This window comes from Oryctolagus cuniculus, chromosome 9, assembly GCF_051225735.1.
Source record: "Oryctolagus cuniculus isolate XC-2025 breed Fujian yellow rabbit chromosome 9, ASM5122573v1, whole genome shotgun sequence".
Classification (NCBI taxonomy): domain Eukaryota; kingdom Metazoa; phylum Chordata; class Mammalia; order Lagomorpha; family Leporidae; genus Oryctolagus; species Oryctolagus cuniculus.
The window spans coordinates 20598482-20620669 of record NC_142875.1 but is presented as its reverse complement, the minus strand read 5'-3'; the positions used below and the strand labels follow the sequence as shown (position 1 = coordinate 20620669).

Below are 22188 nucleotides of genomic sequence, written 5' to 3'. Positions count from 1 at the left end.
CTTTCTCTGAAGGGAGGAGAGAACCTCCACTTTGACTATGACCTTGTCTAAACAAGATACAAGTCGGAGAACTCAAGGGGCTTCCATAGCCTTGGGAACTCATGACTGGTGTAGAGGGAGATTACTGATGCCATAAACAGGAGTGTCAATTTGTAAAGTCAACAACAGGAGTCACTGTGCACTTACTCCTCATGTAGGATCTCTGTCCTTAATGTGCTGTACATTGAGACTTAATGCTATAACGAGTACTCAAACAGTATATTTCACTTTGTGTTTCTATGGGGATGCAAACTGTTGAAATCTTTACTTAATGTATACTAAACTGATCTTTTGTTTAAAAAAAAAAAAAGAAAAAAAAAGAAGAAATTATCAATTCCCAACTTGACTCTCACTGGGATTAAACATGAAAATAGGTCTGCTCTGATCTCATCATCATTTAAAAAATCATCTATTATTTTTCACTTTATGTTTGTGTGGGAGCAAACTGTTGAAATCTTTACTTAATATATGCTAAACTGATCTTCTGTATATAAAGAGAATTGAAAATGAATCTTGATGTGAATGGAAGGGGAGAGGGAGTAGGAAAGGGGAGGGTTGCGGGTGGGAGGGACGTTATGGGAGGGAAGCCATTGTAATCCATAAGTCGTACTTTGGAAATTTATATTCATTAAATAAAAGTTAAAAAAAAGGGACAATCTTTATGTATATCTACATATACATATCTACATATCTACAGTTTGAGGAGCATGATGATACTTTCTACCCTCCTCTGCCTCCCTCCCTGACTCCTATCCCCCCTCCTTTTCTTATTTTTCTTCTAATTTTTACAATTACATACTTTCAACTTTCATTATAATCACAAGCTTTCACAAAATTCAACAGGAAGTAATTAGAAAAACCACTTTTCCTCAAGAGTGTAGATGAGGACTATAAATAATAATCAAATTGCAAAATGTCAATTTTGCTCATATATATTGCATTCTTTTTTGTACTTTGTATGTTTGTTTCATAAATCAGGAAAAACATATGATATTTGTCTTTTTGTGACTGGCGTATTTCACTAAGCATAATAGTCTCAATTGCATCCATTTGCTTGCAAAAGATGGGATTGCATTCTTTTTTTACAGTTGTATCATATATATATATATATATATGTATATATATATATATACATACATACACACACACACACATACTATGATTTCTTTATCCAAACAACAGTTGGTGGATATCTCCATTGATTCCATATCTTGGCTGGATTACAATAACTCTCTAATATGCTAATTCCCAAGAATGGAATTGTTGGGTCATATGGTATATCTACTTTCAAATTTCTGAGGAATCTCAATAGTGTCACCATAATGGTTATACAAGATTATATGCCTACCAGCAGTATATTAGGGTATCTTTCCCCCACAACCTCACAAGCATTTGTTATTTTTGATTTTTGGTTGATATCCATTCTAACAACCTCACTGTTTCTTTTATTTGCATTTCTGTGATGGCTAGTGATCTTGAGTATTTTTACATGTGTCTGTTTGCATTTATATTTCAACCTTTGAAAAATGCCTATTAATGTCCTTAGTACATTACTTAACTGGATCACTTGTTTTGTTGTCTAGAATCTCCTGGATATTAATCATGTATCAGATGTATAGTTTACAAGTGTTGTCTATTTTTGGCTTCATTGCAGTGTCTTTTTTTAAATTTTATTTTTTTTTTTTTATTTTTTGACAGGCAGAGTGGACAGTGAGAGAGAGAGACAGAGAGAAAGGTCTTCCTTTGGCCGTTGGTTCACCCTCCAATGGCCGCCGCAGCCAGTGAGCTGCGGCAGGCGCACCGCGCTGAGCTGATGGCAGGAGCCAGGTACTTCTCCTGGTCTCCCATGGGGTGCAGGGCCCAAGCACTTGGGCCATCCTCCACTGCACTCCCTGGCCACAGCAGAGAGCTGACCTGGAAGAGGGGCAACCGGGACAGAGTCCAGTGCCCCGACCAGGACTAGAACCCGGTGTGCTGGCGCCGCAAGGTGGAGGATTAGCCTAGTGAGCCGTGGTGCCGGCCATTGCAGTGTCTTGCATTGCTTTCCCTATGTTTTACTCCAGAAATTTGGTGGATTCAGGTCTCAGATTTGGATCCCTGATCCATTGTGTATTCCTTTCTTTAGGAAGTGAAAGGCAGGGGTATTGTTTCATACTTCTGCATGTGGAGATACAATTTTTCCTAAACAATTTGTTGAAGAAATTGATGGTTCTCCAGGGAGCGATTTTATCTAGTTTGTCAAAGATTAGCTGATTGTAGACGTATTAATTTCTGGGTTCTCTAGTTTGTTCCATTAGTTGATATGATGTATCTATTCCTGTGCCAGTACCAAGCTATTTTGATTAGAACTGTCCTGTAGTATGTGTTTAAATTAGATATCGTGATGCCTCCACATCCTTGCTTATATTTACCCCAAGATACTTAAATTTTATTAGCTACTGTGAATGAGGCTGATCTTACAAGTTCTTTCTCAGCCTTGGCATTGTTTGTATTTACAAAGGGTATTGCTTTTTGAGTGCTGACTTTATATTCTGCAACTTTGCCAAACTCTTTTATGAGTTCCAGTAATCTTTTAGTGTTAGTCTTTGGTTCACCTGTGGATAGGATCATATCATCTGTGAACAGATAATTTGACTTCTTCCTTTCTCATTTGTATCACTGACTTTTTTTCTTGTCTAATGGCTCTGGGTAAAACTTCTAGAACTGTAATGAATAGTAATGGTGAGAGTCGGCATACTAGCTTGGTTTTGGATCTTAGCTGAAATGCTCTAGTTTTTCCCCATTCAGTATGATTCTGGCTGTGGATTTCTCATATATTGTTTTGAGATATTTTCCTCTATACCCAGTTTATTTAACCATTCTTTATCATGAAAGCATGCTTTTTTATCAAATGTTTTCTCTGTATCTATTGAGATAATGATATGGTTTTATTCTTCAGTTTGTTAATCTGATGTATCATAATTATTGATTTTTGCATGTTGAAACTATCCCTGCATACTAGGGATGAATTCCACTTGGTCTGAAAACAGGCACTTTTTTGTTACTGTATATTTTGGGGACGGTATAGTATGATATTTTAAAACATATATATAATGCATATTGATCAAATCAATATATTTAACATTTCCATTTCCTTAAACACTTTTAAGTTTTTACTTGACAGATAATAATTGTACCTGTATCTTGTGTCCAATTTGATATTTCAGTATATGGATACCTTGTCTACTGATCAAATCAGCATTACTAATATTTCTGTCTTCTGATAATTAATTTATGTTCAGATTCTTTGAGCTCCTTTCATCTAGTTATTCAGAAAATATATAATATTTTTTGTGAACTACTATTTGAATTAACTGATAAGATACTCTTTGAATTAATTGATTAAACCTATTTGGATTCTGGTTTTCCTTTTGACCCTTACTAACAAAAAGCTTAGGGCAAAGTCATTAGATTGAAGGGTAGAATCTCCTTCTCTAGATCCACTTATATACTTGCTACATACTTCCCTTCATTATTCTGTCATTTTGCCCTTGTTTTACAATGTCTGTTCTTTTATTATAAGCTGTCTCAAAGACTTTTCTGGAAATAAACACTGCCCACATATAAAATGATGAAATAAACATACTTCTTCATTGTGTTTTGAAAGATGCTTGGGTTGGACCAGATGACCTTTAAGGTCCTTTCCAGCTCTAAATTTATGTTGCTGTCACCAAAGACAGACAAAAAAATCCATTAGGCTATAGGCCAAGAAATGAATTCCAAATACTGTACTCCTGCAATAGGTATATTTCTTCTTGAAGACAGAGTGCTAGGTTCAGCAACCTGCTAAAGACCTTACAGTCTTGTAATAAAACAAGGGAACTGATTGCTTTAAAAATAAAATCTCAGTCAAAATATCTTTCACTGTTAAGCACCACTAAAATTAGAAAATAGAAAACAGAAGAGCCTAATTACTTATTTTGAGACATTTATGTAAATTTGGACAACTAAATTGAGCCTAATTAATGTAGGTAATTTAATGAAATTAGCCACCTTTGAATATTGTCACAATCTTGTGCTCACATTATCATTAACTGTGATCAGAATTTATTTTGTGTGTATACATGTGGCCCCCAAAGCATCACCTGTCAACATATTCATAATAAACTAGCCTTCCAATGCTCTCAGGAAACTTTTAGGTTTAGAGCAGGTAGTTGCGCTCTGCTTCAGAAGAAAACATCATTTTTGATACCTTTTTTGTTTGGGTAAATTTAAAACACAGATTGTCTGTGCACTGCTTATTTTTGTTAGGTGATAAAAGGCATTGAAAAATATAGAAAATGCTAGATATTATAGACTGATTACTTTCAAAGATGATTAGATATTTTTGTTAAGTCTAATAAATGGGAAATGCATAGTTGGGAAATTGAAGATATTGTAAGATTTCAAAATCTCAAAAAGCAGTATGCATGATTGACGATATTTAGAATTGATAATTTTAGATTTGGACAATGACTTTGAATCAAATGAGCATTATTATAAATAAAACAAGTATTTATTATAACTATCTATTTGAAATTTCCAATTAAAACATCAAAACCATAAAAAGTAGAGTAGAATAAAAACATACATGTTATAAATCTATCTAAATTTGAAAAACTGTTTGTGTAAAATATATATATATTATTTTATAGCAACAACATTTTTATTGAGGAAAAACAAAAGATTAAAGTCAAGAAATAATTTGTTTTCATTCAAGCAGTTTCCTGATTTTAGTCTTCACAATGCTCTTATCAGCGAGTTGAATAGAGTACCCCCCAAATTTCATGCCCACCAAGAACTTTATAATGTGCCTTTATTTGGAAATAATGGTTCTACAAATTTTTTAAAGATATTATTTATTTTATTTGAGAGTTAGAGTTATAGACAATGAGAGGGAAATACAGAGATAAAAGTCTTCCTTCCATTGGTTCACTACCCAAATGGCCGCAATGGCTGGAACTGCACCGATCTGAAACCAGGAGCCAGGTGCTTCTTCCTGGTCTCCCACATGGGTGCGGTGGCCCAAGGGCTTGAGCCATCTTTACTGCTTTCCCAGGCCATAGCAGAGAGCTGGATCAGAAGTGGAGCAGCCAGGACTAGAATCAGTGTCCATATGGGATGCCATCGCAGCAGGTGGAGGATTAACCTACTATGCCTTGACGCGGGCCCTGCCTTGCAAATTTAATTAAGGTAAGGGTTAAGGCACACTCATCCTGCATTAATTTCACTTTAATAATAAACAGAAAAGGACATGAAGATAAAGAGAATAAAAATGACATTAAGATGGAGGCAGAAATGGCAGTGATACAGCTACAAGTGAAAGAATATCAAGAATTGTTGGGATCTATCAGAAGCAAGGAAGGAAAAAGATATCTCTCCCTTAGTTTATCCAGAAAGAATGTGGACATGCCAGTGCTTGACTTCTAATGTGTGGTATCAGGACTATGAGAAAAATATATATTTTTTGTATTAACCCACCAAGTTTCTAATAATTTGTCATGATGACCCTGGAAAGAAGTATACTCTGTGATTCAGAAATTCTTTTTCTGTGAGTTTACCATATTATATATTAGGAAATATGTGGTATTTATATTATTTCCCTGGTATGTTGTTAATCTTAGAATTATTGTTCCTTACAACTAATTTTAAAGAACTTTTTGGTGAAACTTGAGATTTTTTAATAGGCATACTTTCATAAATTATTTATAGAAGAGGTCCAAATTTCACATTTCATATATATAGTTTGAAGAGCATACCCTGCCTTCCCTCCCTCCCTTGCTCTCACAATTCTTCCTCCTTCTTTTCTTATTTTTATTTTAATTTTTATAATGATACACTTTCAATTTGCTTTGTAATCGTGAGCTCAACCATCCACCAAATACAGAATTCAACAAGTAGTAAGTAGAAAAATCATGGTTCCTTGTGAGTATAGACAAGTGCTATAAAAAATAATCGAATTTCAAAATTTTGCTCATACACAAATTTTATACTCTGTTTATTGGTTACTACAGATCATGAAAAACTTAATATTTGTCTTTTTTGGGGGAATAGTATCCATTTTGTTATGAAAGACAGAATTTCATCCTTTTTTATGTCTGAGTAGTATTCCATCACACACACACACACATACCTACATACCTTGAATTTTTATATAGTCATGAATTAATGGCTATCAGGGACATCTGAGTTGATTTCATATCTTAGCTGTTGTGAATTGATTATATATAAATGTATGTGTACAGATAACACTTTCATATGCTGATTTCATTTCCTTAAGGTAAATTCCCAGGAGAGGAAGAGTAGGGTCATATGGTACATCGATTTTCAGGTTTCTGAGGAATCTCAATAATGTCTTCCATAATGGTTTACGAGTTTACATTTCCACCAACAATGTGCTAGGATACCTTCCCCCCACACACACACCCTCACAACCTCATTGGGGTTTTTATTTGCATTTCCCTGATGGCTAGTGATCCTGAGTATCTTTTCATGTGTCTGTTGGCCATTTGTATTTCAATCTTTGAAAAATGCCTGACTGCCCTTAGTCCATTTCTTAATTGGCTTGTTTGTTTTGCTTTTGTTGAATTTCTTGAGCTCCTTATATACTCTGGATATTATATATTTGCATAGTTTGCAAATATATTCTTCTATTCTGTCAGTTGGTTCTTTACTTTGCTGAATTTTTTTTGCTGTGTAGAAGCTTCTTAGCTTGATCTAATCGCATTTGTCTATTTCTGCCTTTATTAATTGTGCTTCTGGGGTCTTATCCAAGACATCTTGACCTGTGCCAATATCTTACAGCGTTTCCCCTCAATAATTTGATGGATTCATTTCTTAGATTTAGATCCCTGATCCATTGTGAGTTGATTTTTGTATGATGTATAATGTAGGGGTCCTCTTATTTACTATTTCTGCATATGGAGATCCAATTTTCCCAACACAATTTGTAGAAAAGGTTATCCTTTTTACATTTTAGAGGTAGATAGACAGAGAAAAAGATAGTGCAGACAGAGAAAGAAAATGGCAAATAGAAATAAAGCTGCCATTTTTTCATTCATTCCCCTAAATGCCCAATGCAGCCAGTGATGGACCTCATCAAAGCTGGGAGCCAGGAACTTAATCCAGGAATCTCACATGGTGGTAAGAACCTAAATATTTGAGTTATCAGCTGCTTCCTTTCAGAGTATGTGTTAACTGTAAGTCTGAAGCAGAATCAGAGCTAGAACTTAAAGACAGGCATTTTGATATTGAATATGTGATTTCAAGTGTCATCTTAATTGTAAGCTCAAATGCCCAACCCCAGAAAATAATGCAATTTTTTATCTTAAATTTGAGGCTACTGTCAATTACCTTTGAAAATGTACAAGAAATGCCGTATATGACTTTGGGAAGTTTACGATTTGTAATGACTGCAATAAAAGTTTGGATAAATGATATATATTTGCCCTTAAATATTTCAAATAATTTTTTGGCTCAAAATACCATTTAATTTATTAGTACTCAGATAATAGTTATCATCTGTATGGCATTTCAGTTTTGTATGTTGGTATCAAACAATGAAATGAGAGAAAATAAGTGCAAAGAGATGATTATAATTGATCATAAATCCATGAAAGATAACTGTGATTTTACTTTAAAGAATTTAGTTTTGAAATGTGTGGCTAAAAATGGAACCTAGTATTATATTTCAAGACTCACATAGCATCATTTGTGACTGGTATTAGAACCAATACATTTAAATTTAAATACCCTGAATCAAATGAGGGTAATTATAAAATACAGTGAAGATTTATTATCACTTGCTCTGAATTTTTAATTCAAACACTGAAAACTAAATAAAAAAATAGTCTATATTAAAGCAGTTATCCTTTCTTAGTCATATTGGAGTGTGGATTTAAGAGAAGGCTAAGTATTATTTTTTATGTAAGGGAACATTCATGTTTAATATGGGTTTAAATTAGTTGCTATTTTTTAAATGATGACTTCTTAAAAACTACTAATTTTGCATATATACTCATTATTTATTCATTGGAAATACTTTTCAGACTCATTTAACTGCTTATTTTTAAATGTCAGATGCTGACTTGTGAGTCACCTGGCTAAACTGGAAGCATAGGTACGTGCCTTCGAAAATGAAGAGATAGGGGGAAAGGTGATTAATGTCATGCTTTAATGAATTCTTGTGTCTTTATAAACATGCTCTTATTCAGTTTATTGCAGGGATATGCTAAAAATTCTTTGCTGGTTTCTATAGAAAATGACATTTCCTTACTAAAATACTGTCAATGACTTATCTATAACATAATATGAAAGATGATAACCTAAATAGAAATTAGTTATATATCAATAATAAAAAAGATTGTCTGTAGGTCTTCATTATTTCTGTTTATTTTGAGCTCATTATTAATTTCAGGAACTTAAATATCATACATTATTTTGTAAAATTATAAAATCAAGTAAATGGCAGAGATTAAATGGTTGCGTTTTCTTAATTATTCTAACTGAATAAGGCCAAATAAATACTATAATTAAAAATATATTTCAAATTTTTATGAGTTTTTTAGAAAAAATTCAAATTTCTTAATACCAAATTACCCTGAAATTTGTGGGTGATTTTGAATAAAATTTATCCTTAAAAAAGATCATTTTGTGGCTCAACAATTGAAGTGAGATAGTGGATTCACAAAAGATTTAGTCCTTTTGAATTGCTTTTACAAATGTCTCCATTCTCCAAATCCTCTGTAAGCCTTCTATGTCCCATGAAAGGTTATTCCCATAAACCTGGCACATAACATCAATGAAATCACTCCTTTCTGTCCTAAATTTTGAAGAGTGGACAGTCAATATAGAGGAAATGAGCTCTAGAATCTGAAGGCACACAAAGCGGCTCTCAGCAGTGGTATCTAGTGTCACTCAAGAAAAACAAATTTCTTGTATTCGTTTTCACATTTGGTACCATAACAAGGGAGGTGAACAAGGGAGGCAGACTTACTAGAAAAAGGTCTGAAAGGGAGCTTTGTTCTTGCGAGGGGCTCACTGATTGAATACATACAGTGTACCTTCCAGATCTCCTTTGAACCTAAGAGAACAACATATTTACCAGAACCAAAGTTGAAACCAATGTTTTATCTCATGGAAATAATAGATGTGGACACTGCAGTTTGAAGAAATTTTAATATGCATACACGAAGGCAATACACAAACAGGACAACAGTGGCCCAAACATGGTCCCCATAATCCATCTTTAACCAGCCATGGAGATAACAATAATGACAAAAAGAGAAAGCATCTAATTAAGAATTTTCCTCATCTAAAATCAATGATCATTTCTTCTATTCCACCCCTGTGAATTATTCAAATACGTCTAAGACCCCTGTACCTGATTTATAATGAATCCCAGGATCACATTGCAGATACTTATACCCTTGAAATTGTGCAGGAGGGGCTGGCGCTGTGGTGCAATGGGTTCACGCCCTGGCCTGAAGTGCTGGCATCCCATATGGGCACCGGTTCAAGAACCGGCTCTTCCACTTCCAATCCAGCTCTCTGCTAAGGCCCGCGAAAACAGCAGAGGATGGCCCATGTCCTTGGAACTCTGCACCCGCGTGGGAGACCCAGAAGAATCTCCTGGCACCTGGCTTTGGATCTGCACAGCTCTGGCCATTGCAGCCAGTTGGGGAGTGAACCATCTGATGGAAGACCTGTCTCACTCTCTCTTTGCCTCTCCTCTCTGTGTAATTCTGACTTTCAAATCAATAAATAAATCTTTTTTAAAAAGAAATTGTGTATATGCACATAAAAACGTTGTACTTTCAGTGTAAATTGGAACTGAATTATATTGCATTCTAAATGAAGTGAAAATAATCTACCAGTAAGCACAATATCAGCTTCAAATAGAAAATATTGGAAAAGTAGAGATAAATGATTTTTAGTGACATACTGTATAGATTTATTAGCACTTTCTTTTAATATTTCAAATAGTCAACACAGAATTGAAATCTTGTTAATCATCCTTTTAAAACAGTTACTTTAAATATTATTCCATTTATTTGAAAGAGAAATACAGAGAAAGAGGAGCTTCATCTGGTCTTCTGCCTGGGTGTGGGGTCCCAGGATTTGGGCCATCGTGTGCTGCTTTCCAAGGCACATTAGCAGGGAACTGGATACAAAATGGGCAGCCAGCATTCAAAGTGTTATTTATATGGGATTCCAGCATTATATGTGGTAGCTTAACCAATTATACCATAATTCTGGCCCCAAAACATTTTTGTAGAATGGCAGCGTATCAATGCTTGCCTTTTTTCCTTGTTAATGGAAAGTTAGAAAGGCTTGGGGAGTGAGTATCCCTATTCCATTGCTGTATCCATTACTATCTTGCTTGGATCAAATAAGTGTAGATTGTGGGTCTATTCTTTTTCCAAAACAGCAACAACAAAAATCATCTCTCTTTTTTGTGTGTTTATTTCCCTCCTTTTTACTGAAGTGAGGAAAAATTCTTCAAATAAATAAACCTCTATAGAGATTCTTGAAATGTTCTTACCCATTTTTACATTGAGGAAGAAAAGAATAACTAATGATCTGTTAAAATTTAATAATGAAAAAAATCAAATTATAAAAGCATTTGTTAGAAAAATATTCAATTTACGAACACATTTTTTCCATGCAGATTGATGTCTATTGGAGGTATATCAAGCTAAGATCCAAAGTTACTTACTTAGTGATGGCAGAACCATATAATTCATGTTAAAAATCCTGTGTAGATCTTTTATTTCTTTATGATTTAATGAAAATTTGTCTGAGATAGACATGTTGATAAAAAGCATACAGAAATTTAATGTAAATGTTTTATCTAGGTCGAAAATACATACAAACAAGTCTAAAGTCTTTTTTCAATTTTTAAAAATTTTCTTTATTTATTTGAGAGGTAGAGTTACAGACAGAGACAAAAGTCTTCCATCCGCTAGTTTACTCCCAAATGACCTCAGTGGCTGAAGATGTTGGATATGAAGCCAAGAGCCAGGGGTTTCTTCTGAGATTCCCACATGGGTGCGGGGGCACAGGCACTTTATTAATTTTTTTAATAAAATGAGTACTCCTGTGAAACCAGAAGATAAGTCAAGAAACATGACATTTCTCATCTTCTAGACACTATATCCTAGGGTAGCACTTACAGTGAATTGGAACATAATTATTAATTTTTGATAAATGGTATTATAAAGTATTTAAATTATTGCTTTCCTTCAGTATTTGATTTGTAAAACTTGGCTATCTTTATAAGTATACTTGTAATTCACTCATTTTTGTTGCTATAAGTTATTTAATTTTATTAACACACTGTTGTGTGTATTTGCTCATGCTCGAGTTTGTGGATATTTGAGTTCTATAATGGGGTTATTTGGAATAGTGCTTCTCTGAGCATTCTTGTGCCTGACTTTTGGTAAATAGTGATTTACAATAATTTTTACTTTTTCATCCATAATTGGGTAGTGATCTGATTGTTCCACATACTTACAGGCACTTGATAGCAAGTATCTTTTTCCTTTAGAACATCCTGGTGTGTATGTAATACTATTGCATTGTGTAACTTTACAGAAATAGAAAAATAATTGAATTATCAAATTGTATTCCATTTGAGTTATTTAAAATAATGTCCCAGGCTGGTGCCGCGGCTTGATAGGCTTATCCTCCGCCTGTGGCGCTGGCACCCCGGGTTCTAGTCCCGGTCGGGTGCCGGATTCTGACCCGGTTGCTCCTCTTCCAGCCCAGCTCTCTGCTGTGTCCTGGGAGTGCAGCGGAGGATGGCCCAAGTGCTTGGGGTCTGCACCCGCATGGGAGACCAGCAGAAGCACCTGGTTCCTGGCTTTGGATCAGCAAGGTGCGCCAGCCGCAGTGCGGCAGCCATTGGAGGATGAATCAATGGAAAAGGAAGACCTTTCCCTCTGTCTCTCTCACTGTCCACTCTGCCTGTCAAAAAAAAATAATAATAATAAAATAAAATAAATGAATAAAATAAAGTCCCTGCTTTGTGACATTTTTCCTTATTTAAATAACATGTAAGAATAATGATTTTGAGCCAGCGCCACGGCTCACTTGGCTAATCCTCCTCTGCCTACGGTGCTGCGGCTCAATAGGCTAAGCCTCTGTCTGTGACACCTGCACCCCGGGTTCTAGTCTTGGTTGGGGCACCAGATTCTGTCCCGGTTGCTCCTCTTCCAGTCCAGCTCTCTGCTGTTGCCCAGGAGGGCTGCACCCACGTGGGAGACCAGGAGGAAGCACCTGGCTTCTCTGGCTTTGGATGGGCACAGCGCGCCTGCCGTAGCAGCCATATGGGGAGTGAACCAATGGAAGGAACACCTTTTTCTCTGTCTCTCTCTCTCACTAACTCTGCCTGTCAAAAAAAAATAATGATTTTGAAATATTCAGTGATATAATAGGGGATTCTTATTTGATTATAATTCTGATAATTTTTGTCTAAGTATGTAAAATTATTTAACTTTGTTATTAGTTCTGATAATTAAGGGCAAACAGAATTTTAGCAATTCCTCAGAACAGCATGAAACAATAATCTTCCACCCTAAGTGTAAGTTTCCTGATTTGTAAATAAACCACTATGTGAAAGTTAATAACCTAATTGAAATTAAGAGCTCAGTCTTAGTTTCCGTTGTCTGTATTATGTTTGCATATCTAGAGAAATGTAGGAAAACCCCATGGCAGTCTGCTAATTTCTTCTCATCCAACAACTGTTTTTCATTGTTTGGTGACATTCGATTGTTTTCTGAGTATTTTTTTAGAAAGTCATACATCTTTTCTTAATTATCAATAGTGAAGTCTTTGAAGATATTGTAATCAGAGAAAAAATATCACTACAACAAGCTAATTGAATCCCAATTTATATTTGTTATTTCAAGAATTTTCATTAATACTCATTTGTGGTTGTATTTTAAAGCTCCCCTTCCCTGCATTCCTGTCCTTTCTGTACTCTGCAATGTGCAATGAGGCCATGGGGAAATCATTTGACCTATCCATGATTTCTAATCTATAGAATGGTAAAACTATAATATAAATACAGAATATTTGAGTCTGAATGCCCCTCCATAGACAGATTCTGAAAGGGATTAAACTCCAGAAAATCTCAATAAGGGAAATCTGTGTGAGAGAAAATGGAGTGAAGGCTGTGTAAGGCTGGAAGGTCTCTGGGCTGTGATGGAAGTTTGGTCCAGAGTAAGGAGTGGAAGATCGTGTGGATACTTTCTAACATGATGCATTTTCTCAAGAAAGTAAAGTGAGGGCTTCAAGGAATCCTGAATCCAAATTGGTCACTGGACAAGCCTTTTATTCCCCAGCAATGGATCTGCCTTAGCAACCTGGCTGTACTCAGTCACTGATGATGGTAGCAAATATAGAAGTAGACTGTGCGACGCATAATCATGATCATCTTGAATGGTTGTCTTGAAGATGTTTTGACGAACTCCACAAAGAGTAACAAAAGCCCTACCTGAACCACAGTTACACATTTATTCATTTATTTATTCATATTATTCACCACTTTTAATATTCATAATACTAATAAAGGAGCCAACTATATGATCTACTTAGAATACTGATGAAGAATAATGTGACAGTGCTACAGAGGAGTTAAGAGGGTCTTCTAGAATATTGCATTATGTTATAAAATGCTCATATTGTTCATATTTTGCTAATAAATCTTAGAATATTTTATTATGATATTTAACTTAGGCAAACAAATTATTCAGTGGAGAATCTTAAACATAGAGGATGGAATTTGGGGGGTATAGTCCCTATGTCTCATTCTCCCTCATTTGTGCTGTCTGCTTTGTAAATAGAGTCTAGTTGCATGGACATTTAGCCTAAATGTTAAATCATCTGCTAAGACATATTTGTCCTATATCAGTGTACCTGGGTTTGATTTCTGGCTCCAGATCATAACTGCAGCTTCCTCCCAATGTGAACCCTGAGAAGAAGCAGGTAATGTTTCTTGCCACTCATGTAGGAGACCTGTATTGTATTCTTGGTCCCTGGGCAAGTCCTGGCAGTTGTGGGCATTTGGGACATGAACCCATGAATGAGAACTCAGTTTGTTAAACCAATAGCAAAAAATGAAACATGAGGCCTAGTTATTCTCCCCGAATATGTTATTCACAGAGAGCCTTTGCCATTTCATCCTGCTGTGTTGCCATCTTTTACTCCAGAATTCTGATTAATCACACTATTGAAGACTTATTCTCACCTTAATGACTCAAGGACTATCTTAATTTACAAATTATCCTTTTAAATTTTCCTCCATGTGCCTGAGTCTAAATGTACTTCTCCATATATAGAGTATCAGCTACCTGTGCCATCCTTACACCACACCGGGCATGTACAATACCTTCCACTTATTTGCTTTGTGTTGCATTTTAACCATTTACTTGCCTTTATGCTACACTATACCTTCAGTAAATAAGAGTTTTATATTGCTGGAATCTATTAGTAAACTTAAAAATACAGTAAAATGGAATGAATCAATGCAAATATCAGTAATTGATATATACCCATAATAAGCATTTGAAAATAAGAATTGAGTCTTACACCTTCTAATAATTCTAGTTATCTGGTATAGAATGTTTAATACCATAGGGACTTAATACATCCTTGTGCTTGATTAGTCAAATATTTTAATATGTTAAGTTGAAATACAATTTTCATTTGGCGAAGGTTGCGCACTTTCAATTGCCTTTTATTGCCTGTGAAATCACTCTTTTGCATACAGCATTGTTAAGTGAACTTCAGAGAAACAGTTTTTCCCACTATTGACAAGATTTTGCAGATATTAGTTGTGTATAAAGTAATGATTTTGACTGTACAGTTTTAAATAATATTTATTATATTGACTAATGCAGTTAAATATATATATGAGGAAGTATAATTTTATATATGCACATGTGTACATATGTGGGTCAATTTTTGAAAAATATTGGGACTGACCATGCAAGGAAGTAAAATTACCCGGGCAGTGTGGTGTAGGTATGTGTGCTGTTACGTAAAAGTTGGTAACAAAGTGAGATATATTTTAATTATTCCTATCATTTGTAAATTATAAACAAATAAATTTTGGTTGAATATTTTGAAAGAAAATTACCAGTTTTAGAATATTCCTTATTTGTACAATATGTATTTTGCCTGAAAAACATTGCAGATCTGCTAGTTTGTGATCTAAGAAAACATACATTGCCCTATACTCTTAAAGGAAGAAATTTTAAACTCAAATCTGTTCAAGTAGTTGTGGCAGATAATACTCTGACCAGGTGACTAAGTCATGTCTTTCGTTTTGTACTTTGTTAGCTATACTCAGCGTGTGGTTGGGAGTGGAATCAGAGCTCAGTCAGGAAATCCTGAAGTCAAAGTCAAAGGAACTGATCCTGTGATTAATCAGATCATTGATAAGCTGAAGCACATAATTCAGGTAAGTGCCAATCCTACGTTTATTGATCTACTCAATAAGAAGTAGTAAATAGTTGCTTTCCATTAAAATGTATTTGATAACTTTTGTTAATCATATCTAATAATCCTACCTAAGACGAATATTGGAAAAAATGGTTTTCATATAGGGTTTTATAAGTGTTGTTGGGTGATTTTCATATAGAGAAAAAGTGAAATGTCATTTTAAGGGGTGAGTAATCTGCTTGTGAAGTGCAAGCCACCACCTCAGCATTTCAACAGTGAGACTCTCTATATATATTTTGTCCACAATGAATAATTTAAAAAAGAGAAATCCTTGAGATCATTAAGAAAAAAATACATCATGTATAGAATATGTGAAAATTATCATCCAGATGATTCTCTGAATATTTCTATAAAGGCTTTTCCTGCATTTTTCAATGAAATTTAAGTTATAAATGAATAGTATGCATTTCTAGTATTGAATTTTATCAATATTATATTATCTTATAATTTACTTAATGTTTGTTTATAAAATATTTCTTTTTTACCTTTATAATAGTAATTCATGAAATGACTATATACTACTAAGACATGTTATATTAAACATGAAGATATCTATCAAAACAATATTTCAATGACATGTTTAATTAATGGGAATCACATGTTATATTGTAATCTGTAAATATCAGCCTCCATTCTGAATCTGTAGGTGTTTAGGGCTAGAAGGACTTTTTAAAGTTATTTTTTGCTTTTATATCACATTATGTGCATATATTTTCATTGTGTTAAAAACAAAACTTTATATGGATATTCAATAATTTTCATATTGTATATCAGAAACAATAACTAAATAGTGCTGAATTTTAAGCCATATGTAATACAGTATATATATATGCATATATATATATATATAAATATCATGGTTTTCTTCAAACATTAAGTTTATTCAGTCAATTCTTAGGAATCGCTCGAAAAGAATGTCATCAGTATATTTTTTATTTTATTTACTTATTTTTATTTAGTAAATATAAATTTCCAAAGTACAGTTAATGGATTACAATGGCTTACTCCCCCCATAATTTCCCTCCCACTCACACCGTTCCCATCTCCCGCTCCCTTTCCCATTCCATTCACATCAAGATTCATTTTCAATTATCTTTATATATAGATGATCAATTTAGTATGTATTAAATAAAGATTTCATCAGTTTGCACCCACACAGAAACACAAAGTGTAAAATACTGTTTCAGTACTAGTTATAGCATTACTTCACATTGGACAACACATTAAGGACAGATCCCACATGAGAAGTAACTACACAGTGACCCCTGCTGTTGACTTAACAATTTGACACTCTTGTTTATGGCGTCAGTAATCTCCCTAGGCTCTAGTCATGAGTTGCCAAGGCTATGGAAGCCTTTTGAGTTCACAAACTTCGATCTTATTCTGACAGGGTCATAGTCAAAGTGGAAGTTCTCTCCTTCCTTCAGAGAAAGGTACTTCCTTCTTTGATGGCCCCGTTCTTTCTGCTGGGATCTCACTCACAGATATCTTTCATCTAGGTCTTCTTTTTTTTTTTTTTTCTAGGGTGTCTTGGCTTTCCATGCCTAAAATACTCTCATGGGCTCTTCAGCCATATCCAAATGCCTTAAGGGCTGAAGGGCTGATTCTGAGGCCAGAGTGCTATTTAGGACATCTGCCATTCTATGAGTCTGCTGTGTATCCCACTTCCCATGATGGATCGTTCTCTCCCTTTTTGATTCTATCAGCTAGTATTAGCAGACACTAGTCTTGTTTGTGTGATCCCTTTGACTCTTAGACCTATCATTATGATCAATTGTGAACTGAAATTGATCACTTGGACTAGTGAGATGGCATTGGTACATGCCACCTTGATGGGATTGTATTGGGATCCCCTGGCACGATTCTAACTCCACCATTTGAGGGAAGTCCGATTGAGCATGTCCCAAATTGTACATCTCCTCCCTCTTTTATTCCCACTGTTATTTTAACATGGATCACTTTTCAATTAAAAATTAAACACCTAAGAATAATTGTGTGTTAATTACTGAGTTCAACCAATAGTACTAGAACAAAGCAAAGAAAAAATACTAAAAATGATAAAGTATTACATTGTACATCAACAGTCAGGCCAAGAGCTGATCAAGTCACTGTTTCTCATAGTGTCCATTTCACTTCGACAGGTTTCCCCTTTGATGCTCAGTTAGTTTTTGCCGATCAGGGAAAACATGATATTTGTCCCTTTAGGACTGGCTTAATTCACTCAGCTTAATGTTTTCCAGATTCCAACATCTTGTTGCAAATGCAAACTGGTTAAGCCACTATGGAAATCAGTCTGGAGATTCCTCAGAAACCTGAATATAACCCTACCATACAACCCAGCCATACCACTCCTTGGAATTTACCCAAAAGAAATTAAATTGGCAAACAAAAATGCGGTCTGCACATTAATGTTTATTGCAGCTCAATTCACAATAGCTAAGACCTGGAACCCACCCAAATGCCCATCAACAGTAGACTGAATAAAGAAATAATGGGACATGTGCTCTATAGAATACTATACAGCAGTCAAAAACAACGAAATCTGGTCATCAGTATATTAAGGAAAGGGTATGTAAGAAGGATATTGGGACTGCTGTCCAAAACCATATATTTCTTTTTGCCAGGAGGCAATCATCTCTATTCTCTTTATTCTGTCATGCTGATTAGGAAAGCAGTTCTAATAATGGATAGCAGAATCAAAAATAATATCCACTGAGAAAATGTAAGTGAAAGGTGGTAGCAGAACCACTGATAAGTTAAACCTCACAGTCTCTAATGAGTTAAATTAATAATTCCTTCAAAAATAATATCGAAGGTACACTAGTTAAATGCCTTATGCTGCCAGTGGACAAAGTGCTGAGAAGTTTCTTAGAATTGGGTAGTTTTGGGTCTGGGTCAGGAGCTGAAATGAGCCGTGGGACCTGGGGCAGAATGGCAGAGGTCATTAAGTACAAAACCTGATGTCCTTGGAAGGAATGACTCGAAGTCTACAGTGACTGTAACTCAAGTGCTCAGATGAAGGGATGTCATGTTCCTGCTAAATTTTCTCTCTCTTTTTTTTTTTTTTTTGACAGAGTGGACAGTGAGAGAGAGAGAGAGGGGAGAAAGGTCTTCCTTTGCCATTGGTTCACCCTCCAATGGCTGCCGCGGCCGGTGCGCTGCGGCCGGTCACCACTCTGATCCAATGGCAGGAGCCAGGTTCTTCTCCTGGTCTCCCATGGGGTGCAGGGCCCAAGTACTTGGGCCATCCTCCACTGTACTCCCAGGCCATAGCAGAGAGCTGGCCTGGAAGAGGGGCAACTGGGACAGAATCCGGCACTCCGACTGGGACTAGAACCCGGTGTGCCGGCGCCACGAGGCAGAGGATTAGCCTGTTGAGCCGCAGCACCTGCTTAAATTTTCTCTTAATTTGAATTCTGTATATCCATTACAAGATAAGACAATACCTCTGGGTAAAATATTCATCCAAATTCAGTGAGAACCTACCAAAAGTTCAAGATGACTTAGGGTATTACTTTAATTCTTATTTCCAACACCTCAATAAATAACCTTATAGGAAATAGATATGCATGTGCACTTAATTTCTAGCTTTTGCTGAAGCATGGTTTATTTGGGGTTCCTCACGAAAGGAACTCTGGGACAGAGGTTTGTGTGCAGGAGATATGTGGTAAGTGCCTTGAAATCAGGAAGGGAAAGCTCGAATTGTCCTTGTGCAACAGGAGCAAGAGAACTGTATTGTGATTTAACAGAAGCCTCATCTGAACCCAATAGGAACTCAGGGGCCAGGTTTATCCTTTCAGATTGTGCTATTGAGTCAAGTAGGAGTATCTGTATTCCCCTTTACTGATCCAAGATTAGATGATTATGACTGCTGTAGGGGTAGAGTTACATTAACTCAGTTATGAATCAACAATAGCCCGCAATACTACCTGTAACCAGAGTAATGATTATCTTGGTCTATGTGAATCTCATAGCAATATCTATTATAATATGATATGTAGATGTCTATTGTTTGAAATTTTAGTGCACACTTGCTAAAGAGCTATAATATTGGCCGGCGCTGTGGCACCTGGCTCCTGGCCTCGGATCGGAGCCTTGCGCTGGCCACAGCGGCCATTTGGGGGGTGAAACAATGAAAGGAAGTCCTTTCTCTGTGTCTCTCTCTCTCACTGTCTAACTCTGCCTGTCAAAAAAAATTATAATATTAATCCACTCCTCTTATTGAGAGATAGTAAAATCTAGTATTTTCCAGAGTGGCTTAAACATTACCAGAGTAGTTCACAAGGTAATCCCCTGAGTGAAGAAAGGAAAGTAAAACTTTAATGTGTATTTGTTCTTATCCTTTTAACTTTTTGTTATAGGAAGGTATATAATCTATGAAATATGTTATTGCAATAGCACACATTCATAGTTCATAGATAAATAAATTATTTATCAAATGGGCATGCATTCATACTGTTTTATTGTATGGATATATAGGATAAATATAATATTGAAACTGTGATGTAGATAAAGCAGATAGAGCTGTTATGTAGGAAGAAGTAGAGAGATATAAAAAAGCATTCATAAAGGAATGCATAGATTCCCAAGATATAAAATAACTTAAGAAGAGGGTTCACTGATTTTTTGCCCATTGGGTATCAGTCCTTCTTGTTTCATAGTTATCAAAGCTATATGTTTTTCAAGGTGGCAGAAAGAAATAAGAACACTATTTTTTTGCTCCTGTATTGAGTCCTTTCTTTCAGCTTTATATTAATGTATAGATCTACAATTATTTATGCTTAAGTTTCATTATAGGACTACAAGAGAATATCAAATACAATGTGCACTTTGAGGTCTGTCATTTTAAAGTCTACTGGGATGATATGATTGAAATTTAGACTTTTTATAGAGGATAGCAGAAAGTTATGTCATACAGGTGTCACTAAAATATTCACCTTCGAAGTCTTAGAACAGCTCTTTTATAAACTTACTATCCTGGAGATGAAGAGAAATGTTTTATTTTGCATGCTGATATTGTATGTGTGTCCTGGCTGGGGTAGCCACTGTACCATGCAATATCAAGGGGCAGTTAACCAAACCCTCACTGTGTCAGCTATACAAAGGTTCAGAAATTGTCTTCTGTGGTGAGAGTTTATTAATTTCAGAGTAGATAGATAGAGGGAGGGATTAGATGTACGTGCATATTTTAGAAATCCAATCTGTAGATCTTGGTATCTGTGATTAGTGTTTGGATAAAATTTAATATTTTTTACTACAATGGCATTAAGTATACCTCTTAACAGTGTACTGTGAACAGGTCATCTCACAGGAATAAATAATTTTTCCTTTTGTCCTGGCTGTCCATTATAATTATATAGATTTGCCAGCTACTTTTATTTATTAGCAAAAATATTATCTATAACTTCCATAGTTAGGGCCACTAAACAGGTGTGTAGAAATTTTTACCTTGAAAAGTGACACTTCTTAAATGTCTTAATTATTACTTCATTAAAAATATTCAACAAATATTTATTGAAATCCTAGTATGGCATTGGTTTTATATAAGACCTTGAAGTTACAGTGATGAACAAAGTAGACACAGTCCTGTGGCATTTACATTCTAAGAAAAAGAAAGGGACAAATGCAATAACTGTAGCTGGCATATGTCCCCCCCAAAAATAAAATGCATGTGCTAATTAAGTTACTCAAAAGGTGATGTTTGGTTTGATACTGGCTGAAGTAAAGGGTGAAGTCAAAGGAAAACTGACAGAACTGTCTTTGTGACACAAGGAATCATAGTGTTTGTTTTCGTGACTAGAACTTCTCACCTAAGAGGAAATGGCAAATATTTTTCCATGACAATAAATATTCTGCCATATAATTGTTAGTGTATACATACTACTGTAGCATATGTGAAGACTGTGCTTTTGCTTAATTCAATCACCTAAAATTGAAAACTTGTCTTGTTTATCATTTTTAAAAATGTTCATTTATTTGAAAGGCAGAGTGACAGAGAGGGAGAGACAAAAATCTTCCTTCTCCTGGTTTACTCCTTAAATAGCCACAATGGCCTTGTACTTGGCCAGCCCTAAGGCAGGTACCTGGAACTCCATCCGGGTCTTCTTCATGGGCAGCAGAGGCCCAATTACTTGAGCCACCTTCTTCTGCTTTCTTGGGTGCAGTAGCAGGGAGCTTGATCAGAAACAGAGCAGCCAGTATTCAAACCAGTGCTGCAATAGGGGATGTTGGCATCACAGGTTGTGACTTAAGCTCGTGCAGCACTATACCAGCCCCTATTATAACTTTTTCATGATAATGAAGGCTGCTAATGGAATACCCATAGAATAAAGCTATTCTGCTTTTTTTTCTTCTGATATTTTAGATATGATAACCATGAAAATTCATGAAAATGTTTACATTTTTGATAAATATTGCCAAAGTTTTTTCCCATAAATTATAACAACTTACCTTTGAAGCACACAGAATGTGAGTGTAGCTTTTCTCTCTGGGTTTAGAGTATGGATTGGAGCCTAGCAGTGACCGGGAGACATCACAAGGTTCTAGTGACGAAAATAGTCTTCCTTTAGAAATACAGACCTGAGCTCCATGACACCTTGGTTACTTCAAGGATGACCAATGAGA

The 22188-nt window shown here is 35.4% G+C and overlaps 1 protein-coding gene across 1 annotated transcript in view; it reads left to right on the top strand.

Annotated features, from left to right (window-relative positions):
• The window catches only part of GPC5 (glypican 5), a 1597736-nt gene that overhangs the window by 573042 nt on the left and 1002506 nt on the right, over window positions 1-22188 (top strand). The window contains exon 6 of the mRNA XM_017343550.4: window positions 15403-15523. Within this exon, the coding sequence (XP_017199039.2) occupies window positions 15403-15523 (121 nt within the window). The remainder of the gene's footprint in view (window positions 1-15402; window positions 15524-22188) is intronic.